The following is a 27,473-nucleotide window of genomic DNA, read 5'->3' as shown; positions in this document are numbered from 1 at the left end:
AATGAATGAGTGCTGCATGACAACAAGGGCGAGAAAAGTCGTTTCCCTGGTTAGTTTTGCTTCACGTTGTCTTGTGGAGGCCAAGTTTTGTAGGCTTTAAGCCACAAAATAAACAAATTAATGACTTTTTTTTTCCAATTCTGAGTCTTCTGAAACAATTTATATATATACAGTATGTATATATATATATATATATATATATATATGTGTGTGTGTGTGTGTGTGTGTGTGTGTGTGTGTTCTTTGATTTTCTGTGTTTGTTGTGCTTGTTAAAAATACTGTAGTATTATTTGAAATGCTGTGTTGACATTAGTGTGTTTTCTAAAAGATTCTTTTAAAATGCTTATATTTTTCTGATTTTGTCATTAGAGTTATTTAATGTTGTACTGTTAGTTTTGAAATTGTATTTTCTATGTGCTATTGAAATGATACCATGTCCCCTTGTTATGTTTTTCTTTTGTATTCTGTTTTCTGAAATATCTGCTGTTTTGAAAAATGTGTTGAACTATTTTTTTTTATACAGGCTATGTAGTCTTTTGTTTGTTTGTTTGTTTTTTCTTTTTATACCGATGTGTCCTTTGTTATTTTTGATTAAACATTGTTTTGTGACTTGCTGTGTTTTATAAAATGCGTTGATTGGTGATTTTTTAAAAGTCCACTTTCGTGCAGTTTGGCTTTTCTGTTTTTGTGTTTTTACTTCTTGTAAAATTGCTGTTTGAAATGATGCTGTTTTATGTGTTTTGCAGATCGTCATGTTTTTTTTTATTTAGGTACTTTTACTTTTATTGTTTTTCAATTTTAGACTTGTCTGATTAACACAAATGCCACACAGTGCGCGCAATCACATTTCTACATAAAGACGCTGATATACGCGCAAACTGGCGGTAGGTATGTTGCACATGAAGTTCCAGTGAAGGCTGTAATGTGGGAAAAGAGTGAACTCTCTGACCTCCGCATCTGTCTGCCCGTCGTCTGACGTCACATCATTGCTGGAGCGCACAGCGCGACGAAGCGCACCCAGCGTTTGCGCCATATGGCTGTGTGTCCTTCCCCGCCGTCCTCCTCCTCAATTCAAAACATTCATGGTACAAAGAAATGTGCCTGAATTGCAACTCCGCGTTTGAAACTGTACCATGTCCCTTTAAAAACGTCTGACAAAAAGCCCATATGATCCCTGAGCTCCAATCACCAATTCCTTCTGCAAAAGCAGCCTCTGCATTTTTTGTCTGTCTGAACGCTACAGCAGCACGGGGGAAAAAAAGATTGAGGGAGAAGCCAAAAACTGAAGAAATGTGACAATTCAACGGTCATTTTCATGGCGAGGGGGAAACTGGAGCGAAAGGAGTTATTCTGGAACTCCTTTGAGCCTCGAAAAGCTGGATCAAAATGGTAGGCTGCAGGGCAGCGCTGCATTTTTTTTTTTTTTTTTTTTTTTTGTTTATTTTCTGTCCCTTCTTGATCTCTTGCAAATTTGAAGCTACTTAGCAGGCCGATCAAACTTGCCATACTTCTGCCCCATCATGCTTTTTCGCCGCTTGTTGTCATACGTATGTTTTATGCCTTGCATCATTTGCAGTGAAGTTTGTAACTTGCCGACATGGCACAAGTTGGAAATTGAAGCAGCCGAAAGAATGCAACGGCTACAATAGCTACACTGATGCAGACAAGGAGTTAAATATTTTGATATCTGGACGCTTGTACATAGGACTTGGGTCGTGACTGGTGCAAATGTGGACAGGATAAGTAAAAGTGGAAGTCACCTTTTTCTTTTTTTCCAAGCGGGTGCAGGTCAAGTTGGTCAGGAAGAGACATCCATACCAAAGAGAATCAGCTCAGAAGAAGAGATGACCCTCTTTTACTCTTACTAACAGTTGATACTGAGGAGGTGAAATGGTCACATATCTCAGGTTTTGATTTTGCAAGTACATACAATTGGTACTAAGGAAAAACCTCTAAATATTTAATTACATAAGGTCCAGTTTTATTGTACATGTACTGCGTAAGAATCAGATTTACTCATTAAAATTTGTTATCTCCATGATAACTAGTGTTTTCAGTCAGTCCATGAGGTGTTTATCCCTCCTTCCTCAGCAGATTGGAGCACAACTGACAGTCGGATAGTGAGGCAGACTCTCCGGGGTCATTTTAGGATGCCTCATTAGGAAAGCATGTGGAGCTTGATGCAGTGGTGGAGTAATCCCAGCGCCGCTCACATCTGGAGGCTTGGGTTAATATCTGGGTCAGGTCAGCAGGGTTAGTCCTGGTGCTCACTGGGTGGCTTCTGGCAGGAGCAAAGAGAGACGAGGACATTTTTTTGTTGTTTGTTTGTTTTTTTTTGTTGTTGTTGTTGTTTTCTCTTCACTGTTTCTTATTGGAGGTACATCAGAGCAAACTGCAGTGAGGTGCAAAGTATGCACAGTGAACACAATACACCAGCGTTCACAGAAAAACTGTACTCTGACTGTCTTGGTGCACATGATAATTCCTGCAGTTATTTTCTTGACATCACAAGATAAGATGCAGCCTTCAGGAGCTTCACGTTTTATCCCACATAAGTCCCTTTTGGATGGATTATAAGCCAGACCAGAGCTTCTGAAAAGTGTAAACTTTTTAAGTCTGTAAAATTACCACCATTATATGAAGTGCAAGGGAATGCGATGGAAAGTATCCATAAAGTAAATGCAAAAAGGTGCAGGGCAAGTAAAGAGTTATAAAGATGACCACAAAATATGCAACAAGATATGCATTAGCAAAGTAAACAAAAAGACTTAAAGAAGAGGGTTATATTACTCGTAATAAAAAAAATAGAAAAACAAAATTACCATAAATAAAACTCCATATTGAGTGAATATTAAATCCAAAAGAACCACAAAGATCAAAATAAGAAAATCTGACAGAGTCAGCATGAAGAGATTCTACAACCACAGAGGGACCCAGAAATAAACAAGAGTAGAAATAAAATTTGCATAAACTGGCACAAAAATAAATAAGAGGTGTAAAATTACCAGATAGATAAAAAAAAGCACACACACAATGAGACCAAATGCATAGATTCAATAACACAAAAAGCTAAACATAAAGAGAACACAAAATGATCATGAAAAGCACCAAGTTACCTAAAAAAAAACTAAACTTAAATCAAGACAAACATTTAAAAATTGTTTAAAATGACTGGCATAATGATAGAGAAATGCCAAAAGACCCAGTATGAGTGAAGACTAGATGTAACAACAGAGAGGAAAAAACCGAGCAGGGAAATGAAGATGACGGAACTAGTGTTCAGTGTTGTTTCTGTCTGGTAGAGGCCTTTTCCCTACATGTCTGTGTCAGAGTGAATCTTCAAATCAGTCCATGCTCTCATTCTGATGATATTTATGTGGTTGATTGTGAAATCAGCCTCAGCTCCACACACACTAAACGTGTTTGTGGCGTACACTTCTGGACCCTGTGATTGGTTTAGGTTGCGGTCATCATTGTGAGGGCCTGAGCAGCTCTGTGTCTGTCCTCTCAGGGTGCTGTGAGTTTTACGTAACTGCCTATTCAGGGCATTCCTGCCCACCCTTGACTTTGAGGCTTCACTGTCTCTGGGTGCTGAGCGAGGGATCCGTCCTCAGTCTTTGTGACAAGTGCAGCCATTCCTGAGCCATTCCCAGCAACAAACTCCAGCAGACATCTTCGGCCTCTGGTGGGAGGCCGCTCTTCTCAGAAACTACCAGTGTACTGTAGGTGCTGCTAATTTATGCCCCTGAGATTAAGAGCAGTGGACAAGGCCATGCAGACCGCAAGGTCAGACTCACTGGGCTTATGTAAGGTTTCTTTTGTTCTTGTTAGTTCAAATGGCAAAAGCTTTTTTGAAGGAAGTTAGGGTGGTTTCTGCTCTGTAAGTAAATGTACTTTTTTATATTGTTTCTTAGCAGCATTCTCTCTCTGTGTGGAAAAGCAGTAACTCTAATTTAACTGTATAGGAGAAGCTGAAAATCTTGATCTGATAGTCACCAAAAATGTTTTGTTTGATGTTTAATCATGAATGCAGAGTAAAGTTTTGTACAGAAATGACCTAATAATTTGTTTGTAGGTTCACAGCATTATTTGTCACTATAGATAAGGTTGTATGATTAATCATTCCAGCTTTGACATGGTGATGTTCAGGTGGACAAATGTCTAATGTCCAATACAAAAGGTTTCAGTTTTTTTATTTTCTCTATCGATAGAGAAGTCTGTCTTTTAGATTTCAGGGTTCGATTTTATTTTATTTTTTACCCTAAGTTACAGAAGAGTTTGTCCCAGATGAGTAAAGGGGAATCTTTGCAGACTGAACAAGAGAAAAATACTGCAAAGGAATATTTATTTGCTAAACAAAACACAAGTCTATTTTGTCAGACTCAGTACCTCAGGCCTAGAGAAGCTTCTACCCCACTGGTTTTCTGAGAGTCCCTGTCCAGCCCACCTGGGCCTCCCTTCCCACAGCGAGCGGAACAAGGTAGTTGAGCCCCTCCTCTCTCCAAGTTCCAGCCTCGCTTCTCCGTGTTATTGATCGCTACCTGAGTTTGTGCATCTCTGGTGTCTCGTTCCATCAGAACAACATCCTGCGTGTGCTTCCCTAACATCACTGCCAGAGGAAAGTGCCTCACTCCTGAGGAGCTGAGGAGGGGAGCAGTAATGGCTGTCCCTCAGTCAAAGGCACAGAAAGCCTTGTCCAGTGATCTGTTAGCTAATTGTGTAGCATTAAAGTTGTTTTGTGTAATACTTCTCTATAAACCACCATGCCCCTTTCTACCCATAGAGCACAGTTTTCTGCTTTTTGTTCTACAGTCTTGTGCTGTCTAGAGAAGAACTCTTGTATCGTCCTCTCAAAATGCTGATCTCCTCGCCGTGAAGTCAGTTCCATGGTTGGATAAAGAGACAGAAGCCACAGAGACAGTTTCAATCCACAGGAAAACTGTGCACACATGAATTGGTGCCTTTCTTTTTTATAAAGAATCCTCACTTCACATGTAGATCCCAAAGCTTTAGCATAATGCTGCATATCATAAACTCCCTAAGCTCTGTGAACTTACCTTTTTGGAAGCCCTGCAGATATTGTTTCAATTAATCTGACAGCAACTGAACATTCTTCTTACTTTTTGGTCAGTGGTTGTTTCAAGGGACCGCAGCTGTGTGACGTTCAGGTGTATTCGTCCGCTTCAGTAAAGTACGGTGGGAAAGCAAACCAAATCGATTGAAGGTACAAAATTCTTTGGAATTCTCTGCCCAATCCAACCGAGTCCCCTGGGCTATCCTGTTGTGAATGTGAAAGTTTTTTTGAAAATCCACTTGAAGCTCCAAATGTGAGTTAATTATTTTGAGTCCTTATAGACCTGCAATACAGGCTGGCAGAGGGGTGTAAAGAATTTAACCTACAGTGTCTTTGGGTTCCTGCTCTGATCTATACCATGCATATCACTCATATTTGCAAAAAACAAAAATGGCCAAATGATAAACTTGTGCCTTTAAAACTGTTTTGTCGACCATTGGTGGCGATACAACAGCTACATAATCTGATTTGCACCACATTAACAGATTAGCAGACATGAGTAGAGAAGGATTAATAAGGTATATGATCTACTGTTGAGAGGAATCGTACAAATTGAGTCAAGCTGTCTAAACATAGAGTTGCATGTTCTCCCTGTGTATGCGTGGGTTTTCTCCGGGTACTCTGGCTTCCTCGCACTGTCCAAAAACATTGATGTTAGGTTATCTGGTTACTCTAAATTCTCTCTAGGAGTGGGTGTGAATGTGAGTGGTTGTTTATCTCTCTGTGTTGGCGATGGACTGGTGACCTGTCCAGGGTGTACCCCGCCTCTCACCTGCTAATCGCTGGGATAGGCTTCAGCCCCTGCAAACCTGAATTAGACAAAGTGGTATAGAAAACGAATGAATAAGCATTCATTTTCAAATTAACACTTAAACTGGGACGACTATGCAGAATCTTTGCCACCTTGTCTGCAGCTTGTCCTCTGTTTGACACATGCAGCTAATGGCACAGAAGCTAACATTTTTCACAACTGTAAAATTTTCCCTCAGCCCAGCTAAATAAAACTCGTTTAGAGCCCCAAATATTATGAGACCTTTTGAAAAAAAGACAACTTATAATTTGAAGAATATCTACTATAGGAAATTTGTTGTCTTTTCTTAAGAATCACATTTTTATGTTTTATTTATTTACATTTAATAAAGGCTTAATATAGAAAAAGATACAAGATATAATCAAAACAAAAAGTTTAACTTGGCTTTATTTCAGCTTATGACTGGTTGTAGCTTTAGAAAGCCAGTTCTCATGTAGTTTTTCCCCTTTCGTCCTCTCTGACCTTCTCATCAAACACCAGCTGCTTCTACACATAAACACACACACACAGTATGACCTCACCAGAGAGTCCACAGATAAGGAGCTCCTCTCAATCTTATATTAGCGCCTTCTCCCTCTGTGTCATGCTATGAAAAGGATAATGAAGACAACATAATTTTACCCTGTGTAAAAGCCCTCAGGTCTGTCTGCACCTGCTCTTTGCAGCACATTATCCATCGTCTGGAATAGCTTTCCTCGCAGGGGCATCTTTTATCTTCTCCATCGCTTATATGGACAAATTTAGAGTTGGTCATTTCAGATTTCATTTTTGTTTAACTGGAGTTGTTTGCATCTTACAAATCTTTGTAAAGCCCCACCCCACTACCAACTCACCACCACCACCCTAAGCATGTTGTGGTGCTACAGGTATTTGGTTTCACATCCCTGTGTTTACTGATAAATACATGCATGGCAGGTGGGTGTGTGGCAGTTTTGCGCACATGCGTGATGGGTGCTGGCTTGGGAACAGTGAGTTATGACTCCAGCAGAGCGGTGGTGTGTGAAGCATTGTAGCCTGTGTGCGAGGAGGAGATGCCAGCACCACAGGCCCCTCTCTTGGCCAGGCTTCCTGACTCAGCACTTCCTCTCCCAGCTCATTGGTTTAGACACAAACTTCCTGGCAGAGCATCAGCATTGACGCTCTAACCTTACTGCTACCCGTCATGCCTCCATCAGTCCTCTCTGCCCTCAGGCAGCTCCTTTGATAATCCCACCGCTCATCATCTCTACCCCAGACGACCGCCGATTAAGGTCTGCTTTCAGCATCACTCCTGTTTTCACCAACACACTCGCCAAACCGGCATCCAGTCTGTTCAAAGGGCAAGCCAATGAAAGAGTTCTGCAAGTCATGCTGTTAAATGTTGATCTGCTGTATGATGCCAGAATGTTGTTCAAGCTGTGTTTTCATCCTTATTTTTGTTTGTGCTCCTCAATTTCATGCTTGGATAAACACATATCACTTGTAGATTGGCTTGTCACCTGTGGTTGCATTAACATATAGATGGAAATGTTTTTAAATTTAAGGATGTAAGCTGGCCGATCTCCACCAGGGTACAACTGCATTGGCCAAGTCACAAACTACTGGCTCAAGATGGGGGAAAGCCCACAGTGGTGTGGGGAGATTGGATGTCTGGGATTACAGCAGCACAAATGCTGATAATATTGTCTTTATTAATTGCAGTCAGTAGTGAATAATGTGTTTAAGAAATTTTAATATTTTACTTTGCTGAAGGGAATAGAATAATTAGCTGAAGTGGGGGCTTTGCCTCTTCAGATATATTTGATGATTATGCTGTAATTGTTACCTTAAATCTTCAGTTTTCAGGCAGTTCAGGTTATTGAGCTTGAGTTTCATTTAATAATATATACAGGTATTTAGCATGCTTGTTAAAAGGCATATTGTTATTGTGATAGCCTTTTTGAGTTTTAGTTTTTCATTCTTAATGCGTTTTTACGTTTTACACATTGTTTTGTACAAATTAAGGGAAAAAAAACCCTCAACCCTATCTATGTAGGAGGGGAGGGGGGTGGTGGGGAGCTTATTTGTAGAGCTCTCCGTGCCAACAGACTGAAGGATTCTGGGAAATTTTTAACACAAGTTGATAGACATGCAATCCTTGAAAAAGCTCATAATGCAAAAGCCTGCAGCGCTGATGCTATGCTAATCAAATGCTGACTTGAAAGTAAACTCGAGTCAACAAGACCTGCCTGGTTGACAACAACCAATAGAAAATGCACATGTGACACCACTGGTGCTTTGTCCGCCATGTTGTGGGAACCTGACATTACTGTTTACATCTACACCTTCAGGCTTCTCACTAGTAAACTATGTCAGAAACATTCTTACCGCGATAAGTTCACAAGAGAAGCAAAGAGTTGTTAGGATGTAAAAACAGCACCAATTATTAACTTTGATCATTACAAGCTGCTGGACAACAAATAGAGTTCATGTTTAGGTGAGTTTCCTCCTGTTTCAGTCTTAGACATCTGGGTTTACCTTGTGTTTTGTGTAAATTTATACACCTGTAATGAATTTTAAAACAGCTGATCACTGAATGCAACAAATGGATGAAGACCTACAGACGTCTACAGAAGTCTACAAACTGTCGGCTTCATCTATACCATTGTACTGATAATTCAGTCATTATCTGTACTGCTTTATCCATTACAGGTTGTGGGTAAGCTGGCGCCTATCCCAGCATTTTAGGTGAGAGGCAGGGCAGATCACCAGTCCGTCGCAAGTGTACTGATAATATAAATGTTATTTATATATTTATAGTTGGTCCGTAAATCAAGGATGTTGGATATCTGGTAGCATCTGCACCTTCAGGGCCACTCCTGGTCACTGTTGTAATTTTAATTTGACTGTTTTTCACTGGACAGCATTATTCTAGTTTCTGATGGTTGATTTTTTTTGTCTGATCTCTATCATATGCACCTCAAGTTTATTGGATTATACACAGCCCCTAGCTTAATATCACAACATGTAACTGTCAGCTTTAATACTATTATAATCTGATAAAGAGTGCCTTCTCATGAGTATTAAACTCCTTTTTAATTTGGCATTGCATGTGACTGTCCTGTGTGTGACCTCAGCAGTAAGTCGGCTCTCATGTGCCACTGTGGTGCCCCCCCCCCCCCCACACACACACTCTTTGAAGATTGCCTTTTATTAATGCTTTGTCGTAGCGCTGTAATGATCACCAGTGGAGTTTGATAAAAACTTGTCACTGTTGCTAAACTGGCTCATTTCTGCAAGAGCAAGATGACAGAGTCTGATGACAGGATAATTTGGGTTCCCCTTACACTGCTGTGGATACGCAGTGTCATCTTGTATGCCAGATTTGTTTACTTCCTGTTTACTGACACAGGGAGAAAATGCATCGTTGTGATGAAGGGATCCGTGCTTTCAGATTGTCATGCATGTACATGGCTATGCTCTTTTATCTGCTACTGTAAATTCTTCCACCTCAAGGTCAGTCCCTGTTCTCCTTGCAGATTGGATTTGGACAGGAGACGAGTGAGTGCAGCTGCACACAGATGTGATGTACTCATGCAGGGATTGTGAGACATCAGGCTCTTGGACATTGACATCCAAAAGGTTCCAAGACTGATGGAAAGGGTCATTATGTGTCTCTTTATTTGATTGGTGTTTAATTTATCTTTCTTTATAGCCATTTTCTTCCATTTAAGACACTTCTCTGTTGCCTTCATGTCTCATGAATGTGGCTGTTTTGTCTTGGAGGTATCTCATTGTACTTGTTTTGCTTCTGCCTCTTTGTGGTTGTTTGTGATTGTTTTGTCTCTCACTTGCAGATGTTTTGTGTTGTTTTTTCATTCTTTGTAACTCTTTATTATTTTTACACTCTGTAGTTGATTTCTCATTTTAGCTGTTTGTCACCTGTAGTTGTTTTGTCTCTTTGTAGTTTCTTGATCTTTCTTTTTGACTTTAAATCTCATTGTAATCTTTTGATTAGTTTTTCTGACAGAAAGCCAGTCACTGTAAAGCATTTTGGCCCAGAGAAAACAGGGAGCCACTTTATCCATACCTACTCTTAGGATTAAACCAAAGACAAAGCCATTACTGTTACCCAGGAAACTAGAATCAGAATTCACATCTCTGGCTCAGCATCTCAGAGACGTATTGTGTGGCGTCAGCAGCGAGGGCTGCCCTGGTAAACGCAGAGGACACAGTCAGTCATTACCCTGATGACTTTTTAATGGCTGTTTGATTGGACTCTGCCAGGAATGACATGCCCTTGTCTGTTTCTGTTTGGTTGTGTTAACATGTGAGCTGATCCATTTCCATGTTTCCCACCATGTAAAAGCTTTGATGTTGCAGTGAGACCAAAACTTGCTGCTGCATCTGTGTGATGTGGAGAGTTTACATTCAGGCCTGTCAGGCTCCACACTGGACTGCACTGATGATGACTCAGGGATATGTCCCATGCACGTGTGTGTGTGTGTGTGTGTATGTGTGTAGGGGTGGGCAACGTTCTCCTACCATCTCCAGTGAGTGAGATGAGGCTTGACACAGTGCCCACTCTCCTTCCTCTGGGTGTCAGTCACGTCGAGCCCTGAGCTGGGCCCCTCAGCAGGAGGCCTTGCTGTGAGGAGGGCTGCTGAGTGTGCTCTTTACTGTAGGTTGAAGTACTCTGTGGGTGAAAGTGGCATGTCATACAGCACTGACACCTCCAAGCACCCCAGTGGGTGATGAGGGGGGACAAGAACTCATGGGTTCGCTGTCTTGGTGTGGAGATGACTGGATGATCTCTTTTTGTTTCATGTAGAGAGACATATTTGGTTGGTAGCTAGTTGTAAATGTTGAAAAATGATTTGAATTAAGTGTTAAACTGAGCAGCTTTACCTACTTGGATGAGACTCATACAATATTTAATTAACCGAGAAGGCACACATAAGGTGAAACGATACACAATGAAATATAATAATAGTAAGTTTATTGATATCACTCTGCTTAATGAAGAATCAGATGCATGAGGACACAGTACAGTCTCAGCAGCCTGTTCTCAGAGAGGAAGCTTTAACCTCCTGCAGTGTTTTCTCTGTGGACCCCCTCCTGTCTGAATACAACCTGTCCCCTTTGCACTGTTGATTTGTCCATGACTGTGCTGTGCTCTGACATTGGCCTTTGCTAATGACTCAGGCTGTTCACCAGCCATCAAGCAAACAAGAAAGCTAGGTTAGACGTTTGGCTCATCTATTAAAGTCTGCGACAAAACTTAAATGTCATCATTACCTCTCTTTATTGTTTTTTTATTTTAACACAATAAAATATATTCAAAAGAATTTTACTAATTGAGAGTTGCATGTGCTACCCATGAAGTCATATTCACAGAGAGGCATCAACCTCATTGCAGATACTGGACAGAGGTTACAGGGCAGCCAGTCTGTAGAGGAGCTGCGCTGTTGTTGGAGACTTTATAGAGTAGTAAATCCAAACGAGCCGTCCAGCATGAAGGTGTGGGAGTGAAGTGGCATTCTCAGCAGTGAAATTAGAAAAAAGGGTTTTCATCCCCAGGCTCTGTCTGGCTCAGATCCACAAGTCAAGACTCTGCCAAGACCATACCATTAGCCCCACCCTGGCTGAGGATGGAGAGGACCTCACATTATTCTTTTAATCCCTTTGGTTAACAAGTTCACTGTGAGCTTGACTTATCCCTCAGTATCTTACCAACGCCACAAGATAACAGCTGGTAACTTCTTGTTGGTGGTTGATGCAGGCTGTACTCGGACACTGCTGTGATGCTGAGCATCATCCATCACTGCTGCATCCAGACTGGGTTAGTGTTGAAGTCGTTTCAGAGTTGGAAATGTCGATTTTTAATTGAAGATGTGCCATCAGTTTTTTTTTTTCTTTTTTCAAATGCTTGATTATTTGTATAAAATCCATCATCTTTCTAATCAGCACCCCATTAGACCAGTTAAAAAAAGTGGAATTTATATCTGTATGAACTACTGCCCTTCAGAGTTTGACATTTAATTACAGAGCTACTATCAGGCCAATTAGCAAAATATTTGAACGGAAAATGGACATTTTATGACAAATAATCAGAGCAACTGGTTTAAGTTTGGATCATTTTAAAAGCATCACCTCTCATGATCATAATTATAAGCAGCACTGAGCAAATCAACAACTCTCTTTTGAATTCCATGAAGAGGAATAAATGTTCTGCAGCAAAGTGAAGAGTCATTTTATGGGGCTAAAGTGCATCAATCTCAAGAGCTGCCTGGTGAAACCGGCCCACTGAGGCCTCTATAAAGCTGTAGATCCCCTCATATCGTTGTCTTTGGCAGATGATGAAAAGATCTGTTTCAAGCGCGGGGCTTTGATTGAAGCCAATTTAACTGACGCCCCTTGTTGGGTGCGTCAGTAATCCCCCGTGGTGTGTTTGTCACAGGTCAGGCCACATATGAATAATGTATTGGGAGGCATGTGACTGAGAGGCTGGTTAAAGGTGGTGCTCCCCTAATGACAGCAAACAAGCTCTCCTCCTGACATTTCACAGGGACGAGGGGGGGCAGAGAGAGAGATCTGGGGAGTCAGATTAGTCCTTCAATCCAAAGTGCTCGCTCGCTCTGTTCATTTACAGAATGATGAAAAGTGACAAGGTGGTTTTGTCTTTGGTGCATAGTGTGACACATGATTACGAATTGAATAGTTATAAAGCATTTGTGTTTACTTAAAGCCTTCTATCATTCATGAAACATCAGATAAACTCTTAAGAATTTCCATTATTTATAGGCAAGTTTAGGCAAGACAAGTTTATTTGTATAACACATTTCATGTACAAGACAATTCAAAGTGCTTTAAATAAAACATAAAAGCATTACAGATGGTGCAAAGAAAGCATTCAGAAGTAGGAAAAGACAGCAAAAAATAAAATAATAAATTACAATAAAATGATTAAAAGCAAGATAAGTTAAAAAGTTACCAGGCAGATTTAATGCATAGGTGCATGAGAAAAGAAATGTTTTTTAACTGGGATTCTGGTGAAAGTTTAATCTCCACTGGCAGTTTGTTCCACTTGTTTGCAGCATAACAACTAAATGTGGCTTCATCACCAACTGATGACCTACTCTGTCATCAAATACAGTGACAGCAATGATACAACAAATTTGTTGACTTAGGATTAAATTAGACAAAACGTGAACCCTGTCTCTGTTTGGATTGAAACACTCATAAATAATAACTTCATTTCAACCAGTGTGACTTGTCTGTATTTTATAGTTTACATCAAAGCCATAGATTTTTATTAACTAAAATTTCAAGCAAAAAAGTGAACATTTGATACACAAAATCAAAACTTTTCAAATTATAAAAAGTGTTTAGGATAAGTACATATCTAGTCCAAAACCCTTTTGTTATTAATAACTTAAATCTTGACACTTTCATAGCATTTCATCAGGATATTTAAGCACAATACAATACACAATGAAAATAACACCCTCTCGTTATACATCATAATGAGCAATATTCATTTTTAATCACATCATTTTTTTAATAAAATTTTTTTAAATCTTTCTAATTTATTGACATGTTTTTATGTCCTTACGGCTGCTATTTTATAATTGAACTTCTCGTCTTTTTTTTTCTTTTTTTTTTGTTTTATTCTCCCTTAATTGAAAAAAACTTTGGATACTGTTTGGCAATTGATCATTTTTAAATACTGAAAATTTTAGTATTTTCAGTTTAATGAAAAGAGTTTGTTGGTTTTGTATAACTGGATTTAGTGATTATTGCTTTTTTTTTTTTTTTTTTTTTTAAGAAGAAAATCTAATTGGTTGCCTTATATCTTTCCACACACTTCCACATAATAAGTCATGTAAGGTAGTAAAAGTGTAAAGGGATGACTGATTTATAACATCTTTGATTTTATAGAGAATTTAAAGTGATTTAGATATTTTTAAATTGATATAGTCTGTTTTTTTCCAATTCAGTTTTGCATCTGTTTTTACACAAAGGAATTTTATTTAAGACGTTTTTTCAGTACCTATATTATTTATCATGAGTTTCTTATTAGTGTTGATTGATATATTCCCAATTATTATATACTTCATTATATACACTCCTCTCACCTCATACTTTTTTAAGTTTTGTTATGAATAATTTAGTTTTGCTGGTTCAAAAGCCTTTTTTAAATCCCTCCCCAGAAAATCCACTTTCATATTGTTTCTTTGCAGCTGCAGAAGTTAACTCTTCCACAAACTCTGAATGAAGAGGTTTTGTCTTTTTGTAAATCCATATTGTTGGTCATGCAAAATATTAAATTAAGTGATAAAGTTGTCCAGTATAACACAAGATATTTTATAAGTAATGAAATTTGATTTGTTTTATTCCAGACATTTCAACATCATTGTACCTAACATAATACGTACCAACACAAAAAGAAAACAATCTTCAACACAGATTTGAAACTATGTGTACATAAAATAAATCTATACAAATAAAATAAATAAACATCAAGTCTGTAGTTAGAAAGTTTATGTTTATGACCAGCTTTATTGGTATGACCTTTTCTTTTTTCATTTTACTTGTGTACAAGTGTAGGTAAAAGGTTTCACCAAACATTTAATTATATTCTTTACAAATGCCATATCTATCGATAGTCTTTAGAAAGCTTGTTTCTGAAACCTTTAACTTAAAAAAAATGTTAGCAATGTTATTTAAAAGTAGTATCACATACCATAGCAGCATGCATTCTCAGTATTCATTAGAAGGTCAGTCCTGAACTCAACAGCAGAGAGGTGAACTTTAAGGAAACACGTGTTAGAGATATTTAGTTTCATCCAACAAACTGTGGGGAGCATGTTTCATGAACAGTTGGTGAGCTGAGTCATGTTGCTCTTGTTTGTTAAATTAGTGAGCTTCTTAACTCACATTTACATCATTTAGATCTTAATCAGTTGCGCCCACCTCAGAATGCATGGTGGTTTTAATGTTATGGCCTTTCTGCTGAATTAAAAGGAATCCTACTTGATAGTTGCATGTGCAGTTCTGTTCAGTGTATTTCATTAAGAGCCTCACTTAAACAACAAGGCTGGCAAAACAATGGATCATATTCTTGAAAAATAAAATAAAATAACAACAAATATCAAAACTTTAATCTCGTTCGCATCAAGTATATTTAAAGGTTGTGATCTTGGAACCTGATGGATTCCCATCTGCAGGAATATTAAACCATTTGGGGGGGGGGGGGGCTTGGTAGATTTCATGTTATCCTGCAATCAGACATACTCACATATTGGCCTCACCACAAGCTTCTGCATGAGCTCTTGTTTTGGTTGAAGAATAAAATATTGATTCACTACTGTAGTGCACATCTTGTGTTAAACAGGTATAAGTTTTGTTGTGGAAAATAACCAATTGCATACCAACCATACAGCATCCAGTCTTGTGTGGACAGTAATGCATTGCATTGGAAATCACAGAGCGGAAAAAAGTCTTCAGACCCTATGATGACGAGTGAGACTCCCTGATCCTGACCAGGTAGAATAAGTGGGATCAAGATTTCTCATCTTCCAGACTCGAGTCTTTGACTGTATCATCCTATTTGAATCCCAGAAGAAGCAGATCATTATCGCTGTAAGAGCATAACTTCCAGCCTGCAACTTATACTCCATCTGATTAAGGCTGCTGCGTTTTGCCCTTGGGCGATGTCTGCAGCCTTGCACTGAGAGAGATAACCCGATCTCCATTCCTCTTGCTCAGAGTCCAATTTAGCAGCCCAGAACTATGAATAAATCTAACACTGCATAATTGAATTCTTCAAACAGAACAAACTCTCAAGGTTAGGCCTAAATGCAAATCTATTTTCCAGCCTGAACAATGACAACACATTGTCAATGATTTTAAAAAGAAGGGAAGCATGTGCAGCAGAAGGAAAACAACATATACTTATATTTGTAATAAGTCAAAGGACAATTAACTGACAGCAATGTAATTCATTTCTATCAAGAGTTCACAGTTTGTGGCATGAACACCATGACTTTTATTGTCTAAAAACTAAATTATTAATTTATTTATTTCATTAAATTTTCCTTTCACCCTTTTTCTTTGATTATCTGCCCCAAAAGAGATGTAGGGATGTGATTATATTTTTTCAGCTGAATCCCTTTTTAATGCCCCAAAAAAGGCTGGTATCAATTCACTTTCTTTTCTACCTTCCAAAGATGTTCAGAATTATAATTTCCATTAATTGTTTGGAAGGCTAGTTTGTATTTATTAAGCATGGTTTCCCTAATTATTTCTCTGGACGTGTTGTGTGCATAATTCGTCATCCTTCTGGGAAAGAGTAGTGAGTGGCTGTGCTGTGAGAGCTGGCTAATAGGGGGGAAATGGCATTGAATACCAATGCAAAGACCAGTCAGTCCTTGCAAAGAGACCAGACACCGTGTTTGGTGTGTTTGAGTGTGTGTGTGTTTGTGCATGATTGCACATCACCTATGTGTGATGATGTGTCTCTCTCTGTGTGTGTGTGTGCGTGCTCAGTTTGCTGCTCTGTCCTCACTCACATCCTGTCTGGATCGAAACCCTGCCCTTCCTGTGCTAAAATAAACCCACCTTGGGAAGTTGAGGACCTTGCACAGAGCGCTGATTGTTACACATTTTGATTTTTCACTTGTATCACATACTGCATGCAGCCCAACACGTTGCTCTGTTTACTTCGAAACTGCTGCAAGAGTGTGTTTCAACATTGTTTTCTGCTTTCAATTTTAGTATCACAGGAAAACCAGAATGTAGAACAAAGCAGTTTTTTTTTTGTTGTTGTAAATGAAACATTGGAACTGATATTGGTCATTTTATCTGCAGCTTCAGATTATTAAATTATTTCTCTTTTATAAAGATAAACTTAGCTTAACATGACAGCACCTAAATACCTGTCCATCTGCTTTTAATCCACGATTCCACCAAATTGAATTCACGCACTTTGATAAGAACCTTGAGAATACTGAAAAAGGTTGTGGGGTGATTGTTTTTTCAAAGTCAAGAATAAACTTTATTAAGTTGGAAGTGTAAATCAGAGGTAAAATAGAGTATGCATTAAGTAAAAGTCTTCAGGACTGAAGTCTGGGAGGTCCTGATTTACTGTTGTGGTTCGGTAAATCCAGTGACTCATGTCTGCATCAAAAGGCTTATTTTCCGTTGTTAAAATTGGGTTAATGTCATCTGTCAGGATTGTTTTAACACTGAAAAACAACTAAATTTCCAGACATAAAAGATAGAGTAAATGCATCAGTTGGGGCTTGATCACTTTTAGAATTTCCCCTTGGGCTTGATAAAGTATTAATTGATTTTATGCCATTTCAGTAGTTTATGACATGGAACAGTCTCTATTAGCAGAAATCCATTAGAATATTCAGAAATAATATTTGTGTTTTCCTTCCCTTTAAACTGTTTATGTGTAGAGCTGTCCTGTTTACATCATACCAAACACCTGTTCTTGAAAGGACAAGAAACTTCAGAGCTTATTCATATATAAATTTCATGTGGGTTTTTTATTTTTTATTTTTGTCCACTTTTTACTTCTAAAAGCCAGGCAGTATTTGCTCATAAGCTGTGTCCTTTGATTTTCTTTTCCTTTTTTTTTTTTTATTTATTTTTTTTAAGCCTTGGTTTGGCATGAGGTTCTTTTTCACTGTTGAATTGTAAGTTTTTTTTTCTGTGCTTCCTTCACTTTTTCTCTCAGCTCATAGTGGAGAAGACCACAGACTTCCCCTCTGCTGAGTTCTCTCTGGTGGAGGATGTGGCTCTGCACTTTACCTGTTTGATGGACAGGCTGAATGAGCAGCGACTCTTCCAGCCTGACCTGTGTGACGTTGACATTGTTCTGGTGCGTCAGCACAGCACCTTCCCAGCCCATAAGGGTGTGCTGGCAGCCTACAGCCCCTTCTTCCATTCTCTTTTTGCCCAAAGCAAACAGCTGCGGCGTGTTGACCTGTCGCTGGATGCCCTGACCTCTCAGGGGTTGCAGCAGATCCTCAACTTCATTTACACTTCCAAGCTGCTGGTGAGCAGCCGCACTGTTCGTGACGTGCTCAACGCTGCCACGTTACTCCAGATGAGCGACATTGCAGCCTCCTGTCGCGACCTCATCAGCAGCCACTCTCTGAGAACCACCTGTACAAATATGGCCAATCAGGAAGGGCTTGGCAGTGGTGACCCAGCTGCTGTAGCGAGGCCTCCCAGCCAGCTGTACCGGGAGATCAAACAGGAGTCAGAGCTTGGCAGGGTGTACACAAGAGAAAGCAGTAGCCCGTTCTCTGTCAGAGTGGAGGAGAGGGGCAAGACAGCTTCTCTAACAAAGCAGTACTACCAAAAAGAGGAGAGCACAGGAGGCGGGGCCATCACAGGTGTTGCTGCTTTGTGTAAAGTGGAGGACAATGGGGAAGAGACAAAATCAGCAGACAGCCACGCCTCCTTCAACAGAGACCAGATCATAGTTGAAGTCAACCTTAACAACCAAACCCTTAATGTGTCAAAGGGATCAGAGGGCAAACCTACCACTACTACAGACACAATGTTTGGTCGTTGCCATGAAAACCAGCAAGACTCAGACGACGACGAAGAAAATGAAGGGGAAAACGACAACAGTGTTGGAGAAGATCCTCAAGACTTAAAAAGGAGTGACGTTCTAGGGCAAAGCAGTGAGGAGGAAGATGAGGAGGAGGAAGATGAAGAGGAAGAAGAGGAGAACACCCTTAACATTCCAGGCTTGGAGCAGCCTGCCATGATGGATCGACCTCGCCGGGGCACCAGAGCCTTGGCCATGGCGGGTACCACTGCTTCCATGCGACAGACGCTTGCAGAGGCCACTCTGGCCAATCAGCGGCAAGGCGGGAAGAGGACGCTGGATGCAGAGGGTCTGGGCCAGAAGGTGCGGCTGGAGGAGAAGCAGCACTTCCCATGTAAGAAGTGTCCTCGCATCTTCAACAACCGCTGGTACCTGGAAAAACACATGAACGTCACTCACAACCGCATGCAGATCTGCAACAACTGTGGGAAACGCTTCCTGCTGGAGAGCGAGCTGCTGCTGCACCAACAGACGGACTGTGAGAAGAGCATCCAGGTAAGACCCTATCTTTTATTTTCTTTTTTTTTTTGTATATGCACAGTTGAAATGATTAAAATCAGTTAAAGTCATTAATTTAATCAACTGTCAGTCAGTGATAATCAGCAATGATGCATCTAACTACCTTCACTGTTACCCCCTCTGCACTGAGCTGCTGGATTCCCTCTGAGGGTTAGAAGACCATTTGCTGCTTTTAATCTAATTACCTTTTTGCCACAGTGCATGTTAAAGTCTCTGTTTAAACACACACCCATACACACACGGAGTGTATTTCAAAAGCCAGTTCCAAATATTGATCTTTTGAATTAATTATACCAAAATAATCCCAGTAACCACCATTCTTGCCTTCTCATGTGTGTGCCTCTAAGTGTGTAACATGTGGCAAGGCCTTCAAGAAGCTGTGGTCGTTACATGAGCATAACAAGATCGTCCACGGGTACGCCGAGAAGAAGTTCTCCTGTGAGATTTGCGAGAAGAAGTTTTACACCATGGCTCATGTCAGGAAGCACATGGTTGGTGAGTGGCAGGAATTTCAGCTATCCTGGTTGGTCACCTTGTTCCCTTGTGTGTTTTAGGCTTCCTCTAACTGATTGTTGTACAGGATTTGTTTTGGGTGTCCCTTTCCTTTTCCTGTTTTTTGGGGGGGGAGATAAGCACCTTGTTTCCTAGATGTTCTTTTAACATTGCTCGTGTACATCCATCCAAGAAGGGTTTGCATATATTGTTTCTTTCTAACTGTAGGCAGAACTTTTTGGAAACTAGAGAGGAAACTATTCATTTGTTTATTTGGTTGTTACAAGTCAGTTCAACCAACAACAGATTTAGTAAGATGAATGTGTGATTGATAAATCCCAAATGTTGTAAAGTCATAGGATCCCAGAGGGGTTGTCCAACAAGCCAACTAGTTTAACAGAAGGATTTAAAGTTTGGAGGCTATAAAAAAGGCATCTTTTGCATATTTTATGTTTATCATTAAATGCATCCAGTCCAGCTAATGCTAGCTCTGTTCACTGCAGTAGAAATTCCAGGATTTCAGGATTGTTTTTCTTTAGTTTATTTGTCTTAGAACACTATTGTTTGCCTTATATATTATTTATTTCATTTAAAATTTACAGTATTTTTGTAGGAAATATTTAATTAATAATGTCTCCACGATCTTTTCAAGTTTGTTTTTGCATTTTAAGCCAGTTTGTGGTGAAAGTTCTTAAAGCTTGAGGTTCTGCAAGTAAAAGCATTTCTTGTGCACCTCTTATTTTGCTTCCATAGCAGTACTGCAGACAAGTGAAAATAGATATGTCCAAATATACATATGGTCTTTATTTTACAATCTTTTGTCATTTTTTTTGCAAATGTGAATATATTCAATTAAAGTATAGCACATGTTAACAGCATATATGATAGAAAAAGTTTAATAATTTAATTTTTAATGTTGTTCGGTATCATATTTGTTGGCTTAAATACTCAAATTACACCAGTCATCATTAGTATGACTTAACAGTTTCTTTTTTGTGGTTTAAAATCCATTTATACATATGAAAAGGTTAATTTAAAATAAAAAAAAGTTCTTATTGGAATATGTTTATTGAAAATAAATTATTTTAGAATCTGGATTTTTTTTTCTCTAAAAGCTTTAAATTTGTATCATCATAAATCAGATTTCCGTTTAAGTAATTTATCTTTAACCTTCCATATATCATATTTTAAACCTTATTTTAGCAGCAGGCACTTTGTCATGTGGTGATAAAGTGGCATAATGAAGCTGAAGCGAATGCTCTCTCACTCTGTGTGAGTTATAAGCCAATCTTAACTGATCTAAGTTGTGGCAATGCATGCAAGTCCCTGTCTGTCAGTGCAGAGCAGGCAAACTTCCTAATTTTCTACCCGGCCTCCTACAAAGACAAAGATGACACTAGCTTTCACATCAGTCTGGTTCTCCTGGGATAAAGAAAGCTCAGACTTTAGTTTCACTTTCAGTTTGAGGTTTTTTTTTTTTTGTTTGTTTGTTTTAGACTGAGGTTATACACCCATAGAGTTTAGATTTTATATATATATATATATATACTGTATATATATGTATATTTTTTATTATATTATTATTATTATTAAGATTGACTTGGTGATGAAATTAACTAACTAATCTTGTGTGTATGTGTGTGTTTTGTGCTTGTGTATGTGTACTTGAAGCCCATACCAAGGACATGCCATTCACCTGTGAGACGTGTGGGAAGTCTTTCAAGCGTAGCATGTCCCTGAAGGTTCACTCTCTACAGCACTCAGGAGAGAAACCCTTCAAGTGTGAGGTTTGAGCTCCTTCTAAACTCTACTGCTCTCCATGCGACTCATATGAAGAGTTTTAACAATGCTTGTGCTTAAGATAAAGAAATCCAGATATCAGTCTAAACAAACCGAGGAAAAGATACCATTAACTAATTACATGGCTGTCTTTACTTGGAGCCCAGTTAGTCAGTTTTTGATTTTTTGAATTTTGATTTTCAGTTTATTTCTTTTGGCAACAGTTTCGCTCATTGACATGTTTTCTAGTAGATTTAATGTGATGCAGCTGTAACTTTTACTACATTGATGTGACCTGGAAATATTAGATAAAATAAAGCTAAACTGCCCTATTAAATTGTGATATAGAAAATGAATGAATGAATTAAACTAAACTGCTTAAAAGTTGACATTTAACATTATCATAGCTTAGCATAGCTTAACATAAAAGGTGCTAACTTGTTGCTGTTTTGAACCTCACGAAATGCTTGTTTTCAGAACTGCAGCGAGCGCTTCCAGTACAAATACCAGCTTCGCTCCCACATGAGCATTCACATCGGACACAAGCAGTTCATGTGCCAATGGTGTGGAAAGGACTTCAACATGAAGCAGTACTTCGATGAACACATGAAGACTCACACAGGTCAGACACTTTTTGTAATGTTTCCTCAAAATTTTCATGGACATTGCTGCTAAAAAGAGTCTTTTATTCTTTTTATCATTATTTTCATTATTTTTTTTATCAGTCTTTTATTATTTACTTCAAAGCCCAAATAGCGGATGGACAGCTCAGTTGGCAGGGCATCTCTCCCATGCGGGAGACTGAGTTTGAATCCCACAGGGGAAGAATATTAACACCTTCCAGTTGGGTCCTTGGTTAAGACTCTCAAGTCACTTTGGAGAAAAGCGTCTGCTAAAATGAGTGTAAAAGTAAAACGAAAATTAATCCATTTTCCATTGCGAGCAACATTAAACATTTATTTCAGTTTTCAGTAATAAACTATAACAGCTGCTTTTAAATTTCATAAATGAACTTATCAAGAAAGTTTAGTTTTCATGTTGTGTCCTTTGTTCTGCAGGAGAGAAACCGTACATCTGTGAGATTTGTGGGAAGAGCTTCACGAGCCGGCCCAACATGAAGCGCCACCGCCGCACCCACACTGGAGAAAAACCGTACCCCTGCGAAGTGTGTGGTCAGCGCTTCCGCTTTTCCAACATGCTCAAGGCCCACCGGGAGAAATGCTTCCGCGTCAGCAACCCCATGGTAACCAACTGCAGTGACCCCCTTGGCCTCGACCAGCCCTTGGCCTCCTCTGCCACGGACACTTCTGGTCAGGTCCAGCTGGAAACGGCAACCCCCGCAACGTCCACAACCACGCCCGCTGCTGCCTCTAGCCCCCACCCCCTCCATGGCACCCAGCTGTCAATCCCCCTGCTGCAATCCATGGGGACGCTGCCTCCCGCATTGCACTTACCCCCACCACCTCCCTTGTTCTCTGCTGGTAGGATGAACTCCAACAACTAACAAATCTCTGTAGCATTGAAAGCACTTTATTACTTTTGTTTCTTTGTTTTTCTTTAAGCTTTTAAGAAGACTCACTGTGGGAGAGTGAAGCACCTCAGTGACATTTACACAAAGGCAGAAGAACTAAAAAAAAAAAAGGCCACATGGAGGCCTCAAAACAAACACACAAAAATCCACCACAACATGAAATAGTTATTTTTTAATCTGTTGAATACAATAAATAACCTCAGAGTCCAATAGGATGCTCATTTTCACCCTTCTATGAATCCACAACTGTGTCCTAGTTTTATTTTGAGCTTTCTAGACCCCACATGTCTCGCCAGAGTCTTGCACAACACGTAGATTGTAGCATTCTTTACAAAATGTGAAGAAGAGATTTTACTAAGTTGTCACTCATACAAGGATGAGGATTGCAGTAAAATAGATTTATTCTTTTGTTCTATGCCAAGATGTAGCGAGCGGTTATGGTGTGTACCAGCAATAACCAAATGCTGATTTGTCTTTAAACATAAACAAGTATACGGCATTGCCAATAGCCAAATCCTGTTAGCTCATCTGCTATAGTTAGATAATGTAATTCAGCATTTATAATCAATTCTGCACCTTACATTTAACTCCAGCGATATTTAAAGTGTACTCTATCTGTCTTCATTTTTATAACTGTGATTGTGTGTAATTTGTGGCATGTTGCGTCAGTTTCTAAGGACTTTAGAGAAGTTGTGATGCGTGGAGATTCAGCCGTGCAATGCAGTGTGGTGTTTGATGAGTTGCAAAGCAAAGACTGGAGGTGAGATTCCTCAGATCAGCTGATTAACACTTGAGCTTCCCCAAGTCAGGAGAATTTGATGACTCATCTTTTGCTTACATTAAGCAAGCTCACTCCTCTTCTGCAGATCTGGCTATGAAACAGTATGTTTTTTTCTTTTGTTTGTTTGTTTTTCTGTGACTTGTTAGTAAAGCCTAATGCATTCCAGCCCACAATATAGTTGTAAGCTGAAATCTGATATTACTGGTAATGTTACATACAGCTAACTAAACCTAACCTGTGTCATTAGTTTGCAGAATATCAAGTTTAGACATACGTTCACAAAACTGTGCTTACATAGCTGAATAGACTTATTTTATAGAGTTCATCTATGTAGGATGTAACCCATATTGTGAAATGATAAATCCTATATTATATTTCAAAGCCCTAAATCTCTTTAAGAGCATTGACCGCGCTTATTTTTGGCACCAATGAGCCTGTTATTAAAAGAGCGCTTAACAGTTGTATCACTTTTTGAAGAATTTTATTATTTTTTTTGCCATATGTGTGAAAACTTTATCTAACTGCTCATTAAAGTTTGGACATAAAGAACAATACAGTATAAAATCCCTGAAATCTGTACTCTACAAGAGTATATCTGGAGAAAAAGAAGAAAAACAGAAAGCTTTAATCCGTAACACCCTCTTCTGGAAATGTGCATATTTGCTTTGTGGCCAAAGGCTGGATGATATTAACTGATGCCTCTCAGAGATCTGCTGATCAAACTGGAAATGGTCAAACTGGCTTTGTCCAAAGGATAAACGTCCATCTGCCAACATCTCTAAACTTTTTCAGTTATCTAGTTATCTAGTTTGTTCTTTTTTTTTTTTTTTTACAATTTATCTATTTGGACTGTTTCTGAGACGGCAGTCTATGCAGTTTCCAAGTCCTCCCACTCCTTGTTCCTGTTCTTAAGCTCCTCTGGGGGGCAAACTGAAGTGTTACCAGATAAGCTTAGAAACAAAAACTTCACCGGTGAGACTAGAGCAATTCACCTGTTAGGTTACCAGGAGGCATCCAACTGATTCTTTTCAGGGTGGAGGAGCTCTGAGACTCTTCAAAGGATGCAAAATTTTTTTTCTTGCTTTATCTGAAATCGTAGAGCATGTGACCATACGATGGCCTAGCTCCCAGTTTGCATAACCATTTTCCAACTGCATGTCTGACAGTAATAGACTTTTCCTCTGTAGATAGTGGCTGATGCACAGATGCAGTTTTACTCTGTGTTTGCATACAGTCAGCTAAAACCCCTTCAGTAAATGATGATTATCTGTTGTGGAAAACAATATGCATAAAAGTTGTGATCCAATAAAACAATAAAAGTTCAGTTAACCCCAAACATGCACTGGAAAAGTTACATGTGACAGAGTGGAGCCGGTCCACCTGCCAGTTGTCCCTCCAACTTTTTCCCAACTCGAAGTGGGCAGCCCATCCTTTTCTGGCCCCATACTTGGATGTCCTGATTCTTTTCCCAGAATCTACACCCCTCTGCAACTTGGCTGCAAGAAGTTAAGTCTCAAATCTTTAATCCTCTTGGCAAAGGGACTTTTTGGGGCCTCAGTCAAATAGTTTTTTTGTTATTTAAGGTGATGTTAAATGGTGCTTGGCCAGCTGTTTCCAGTCATTACATTAAGTTGAGCTAAGCTAAAGTAAATAAAGCTAACCAGCTGCTGTTAGGAGCTTTACAGATCTGAGTGGCACCGGTCATCTGATTCAGCTTGAAGCATGAAGCCTCTTTCACATTGCGATCAGTTTCATATTCTGTAGTCTCCGTGTACTACAGCTGCGCTCCCACTCACTTAATCTATAGATGGTGTACCTGTAGTGTAGCACTATTATGTATATACTGTTCAGATGTAAATTTCCTGACCTTTTTTTTTTTCATGTTTACATGGTGAGTTGGGTGAATGTGTCCCCCACATGTGTCTTGACTGGTACTATAGAAAGTTGAAGATTGTGATTGCTTTTGTAATTTTCTTTCTTTCTTTTTTTTTTTAAAAGCCAATTTAAGCACCTTTATGTAGTCTTATATCTACCCCCGATACATGTATTTCTTAAACTGCCATGGCTAAACAGTAAGGGCCTCAGCAGACATTATTTAATAATGGTACAGGTTATTTTTCTTCAAATGTGTCAAACACGTTTTGTATTTTGATTTGCTGCTTTTGTACAGGGTCCAGTCTGAGACTGGCCCTTTAAATTCAGTCTAGAGTTGTTAGATTGCAATGTAACTGAAGTATATTCTGGCTGTGATTTAATCCAGTTTAGCCTTTAGTGGACAGTGAGCCCCAGGGTCAGAAATAAGCTAAGATTTAAACCATTGTAGTTGTTGGAAGAGGTAACAGCCCACATGTTAAAAGTCTATTAACTAATCTGAAGATGACGTGGAGTTAAACAGGTTTGTTTTTCTCTGTTAAATGTGCTAAGGCTAATAAGGACCGTGAAAATATGCCTTTATTCATAGATAGTTTGTAGCACTGTCAACAATGCAACAAGGATTGCATAATTAAAATATATATATATATATATATATATATATAAAAGGTTTAACCTGGTTATTTTGAAAGCACTATTGCTCTCTTGTGGTAATCAAGTAAACTGCAATCCTTCACTAAATTAAGATTGCCTACCTTAAAAGCACATCATCGCTCATCATGTGGCTCTAGCTTTCATCAGAAATGCTCATCATAATTTTTTTTCTTTTAAAAAACAAAGAATTTTATTACCAAGTTGTTGGTTTTTTTTTTGTTTGTTTGTTTCTTTTGTTTTTTGTTTTTTTTGTTGTTGTTGTTTTTATTTTGTTTGTTTTTTTACCTGTCCCAGCAGACGATACTGATATACTGTGGTTTTAGTAGTGTGTTTGCCTTATGACTGGAGGGATTTAAATGTTTTTGTGTTATGGGTATTGATAGTAGCTGATGGTAAAGGAGGAGAAATAGTAGTAAATACTACTGATTTATGCACTTTGATTTTATTTGCAACACTCACCAATAAAGGGGACATGCATGCAGATACGAGGTGGATTAAGTTATGAGAGATATGTAATGATTAAAAATGTTTCCAGATTTATGGAAAAATATTTTTGCTTTCTGGTGTATTGGGAAGATACAGAAACTGAAATGATTAACAAAAGCTAGAAACTGTCTATTATTTGTTCAAATAATATCAGAAAATGTGCTTAGTAAGTTATGGGAATGACAAAATGATCTGCTTGTTGTTAAGTGTGACATTCTGCACACTGTGGATTACAAAACTATGTCAATTAGACTGTGTCTGGTCATTCGGATTGACACTGTCCTACATATATGTGTTGTCTGTCATGCCATTAGAATATAAAAAAGAATGTTGGCTGCCAAATTAAATTGAGAAATCTATTAAATGTAACAGCACTTTAGACTCCAATTCAGCTGGTGGAGTTTGAAGGCTGATGTAGTAACACTTATTACATGCTGATGCTGTGTCTGTGTGTGTGTGTGTGTGTGTGTGTGTGTGTGTGTGTGTGTGTGTGTGTGTGTGTGTGTGGAGGAAAATGATCTAAATGCAGTTTTTATCAAATTCATAATAATAATAAAAGTCCTTGGCAGGTCTCCTTCCTTCTGAAACAGCATTTTATTAAAAAGGACATTATAGGTTTGAAACCCCTAAAGAGTCATTGGTGACATATTTTTATCTTATGGGCATGTGATTATGTAGTGCAACAAGTTAACTAATTACACAACTGAAAGAAGCAGATTATGATGGTGGAATCAGTGTATCATTAATTTGTGTTGAACAGTTTGTGGCATCTTGAGTGTTAGCATATTGTAGACAATATGATTAAAATATTCTTTAGATTTCTTCTTGTGCACTACCTTAAATAAACAACAATTCCTTGCAACACTAATGTTGCCAGTATAA

At 38.9% G+C, this 27,473-nt stretch overlaps 1 protein-coding gene across 1 annotated transcript; it reads left to right on the top strand.

The window, feature by feature from the left end:
• The first annotated feature begins 1,113 nt into the window (after window positions 1–1,113).
• zbtb47b (zinc finger and BTB domain containing 47b) lies at window positions 1,114–26,947 on the top strand. The gene is made up of 6 exons (XM_041968728.1): window positions 1,114–1,389; window positions 17,593–18,972; window positions 19,344–19,491; window positions 21,160–21,275; window positions 21,745–21,889; window positions 22,326–26,947. The coding sequence occupies exons 1-6, from the start codon at window positions 1,387–1,389 to the stop codon at window positions 22,769–22,771; spliced, it is 2,238 nt and encodes a 745-aa protein (XP_041824662.1). The 5' UTR covers window positions 1,114–1,386; the 3' UTR covers window positions 22,772–26,947.
• Window positions 26,948–27,473: the final 526 nt, after the last annotated feature.

Source organism: Melanotaenia boesemani, chromosome 18, assembly GCF_017639745.1.
Source record: "Melanotaenia boesemani isolate fMelBoe1 chromosome 18, fMelBoe1.pri, whole genome shotgun sequence".
In the NCBI taxonomy this organism is placed as follows: domain Eukaryota; kingdom Metazoa; phylum Chordata; class Actinopteri; order Atheriniformes; family Melanotaeniidae; genus Melanotaenia; species Melanotaenia boesemani.
The sequence above is the reverse complement of the archived record's forward strand: the minus strand, read 5'-3'. Positions and strand labels throughout refer to the sequence as shown.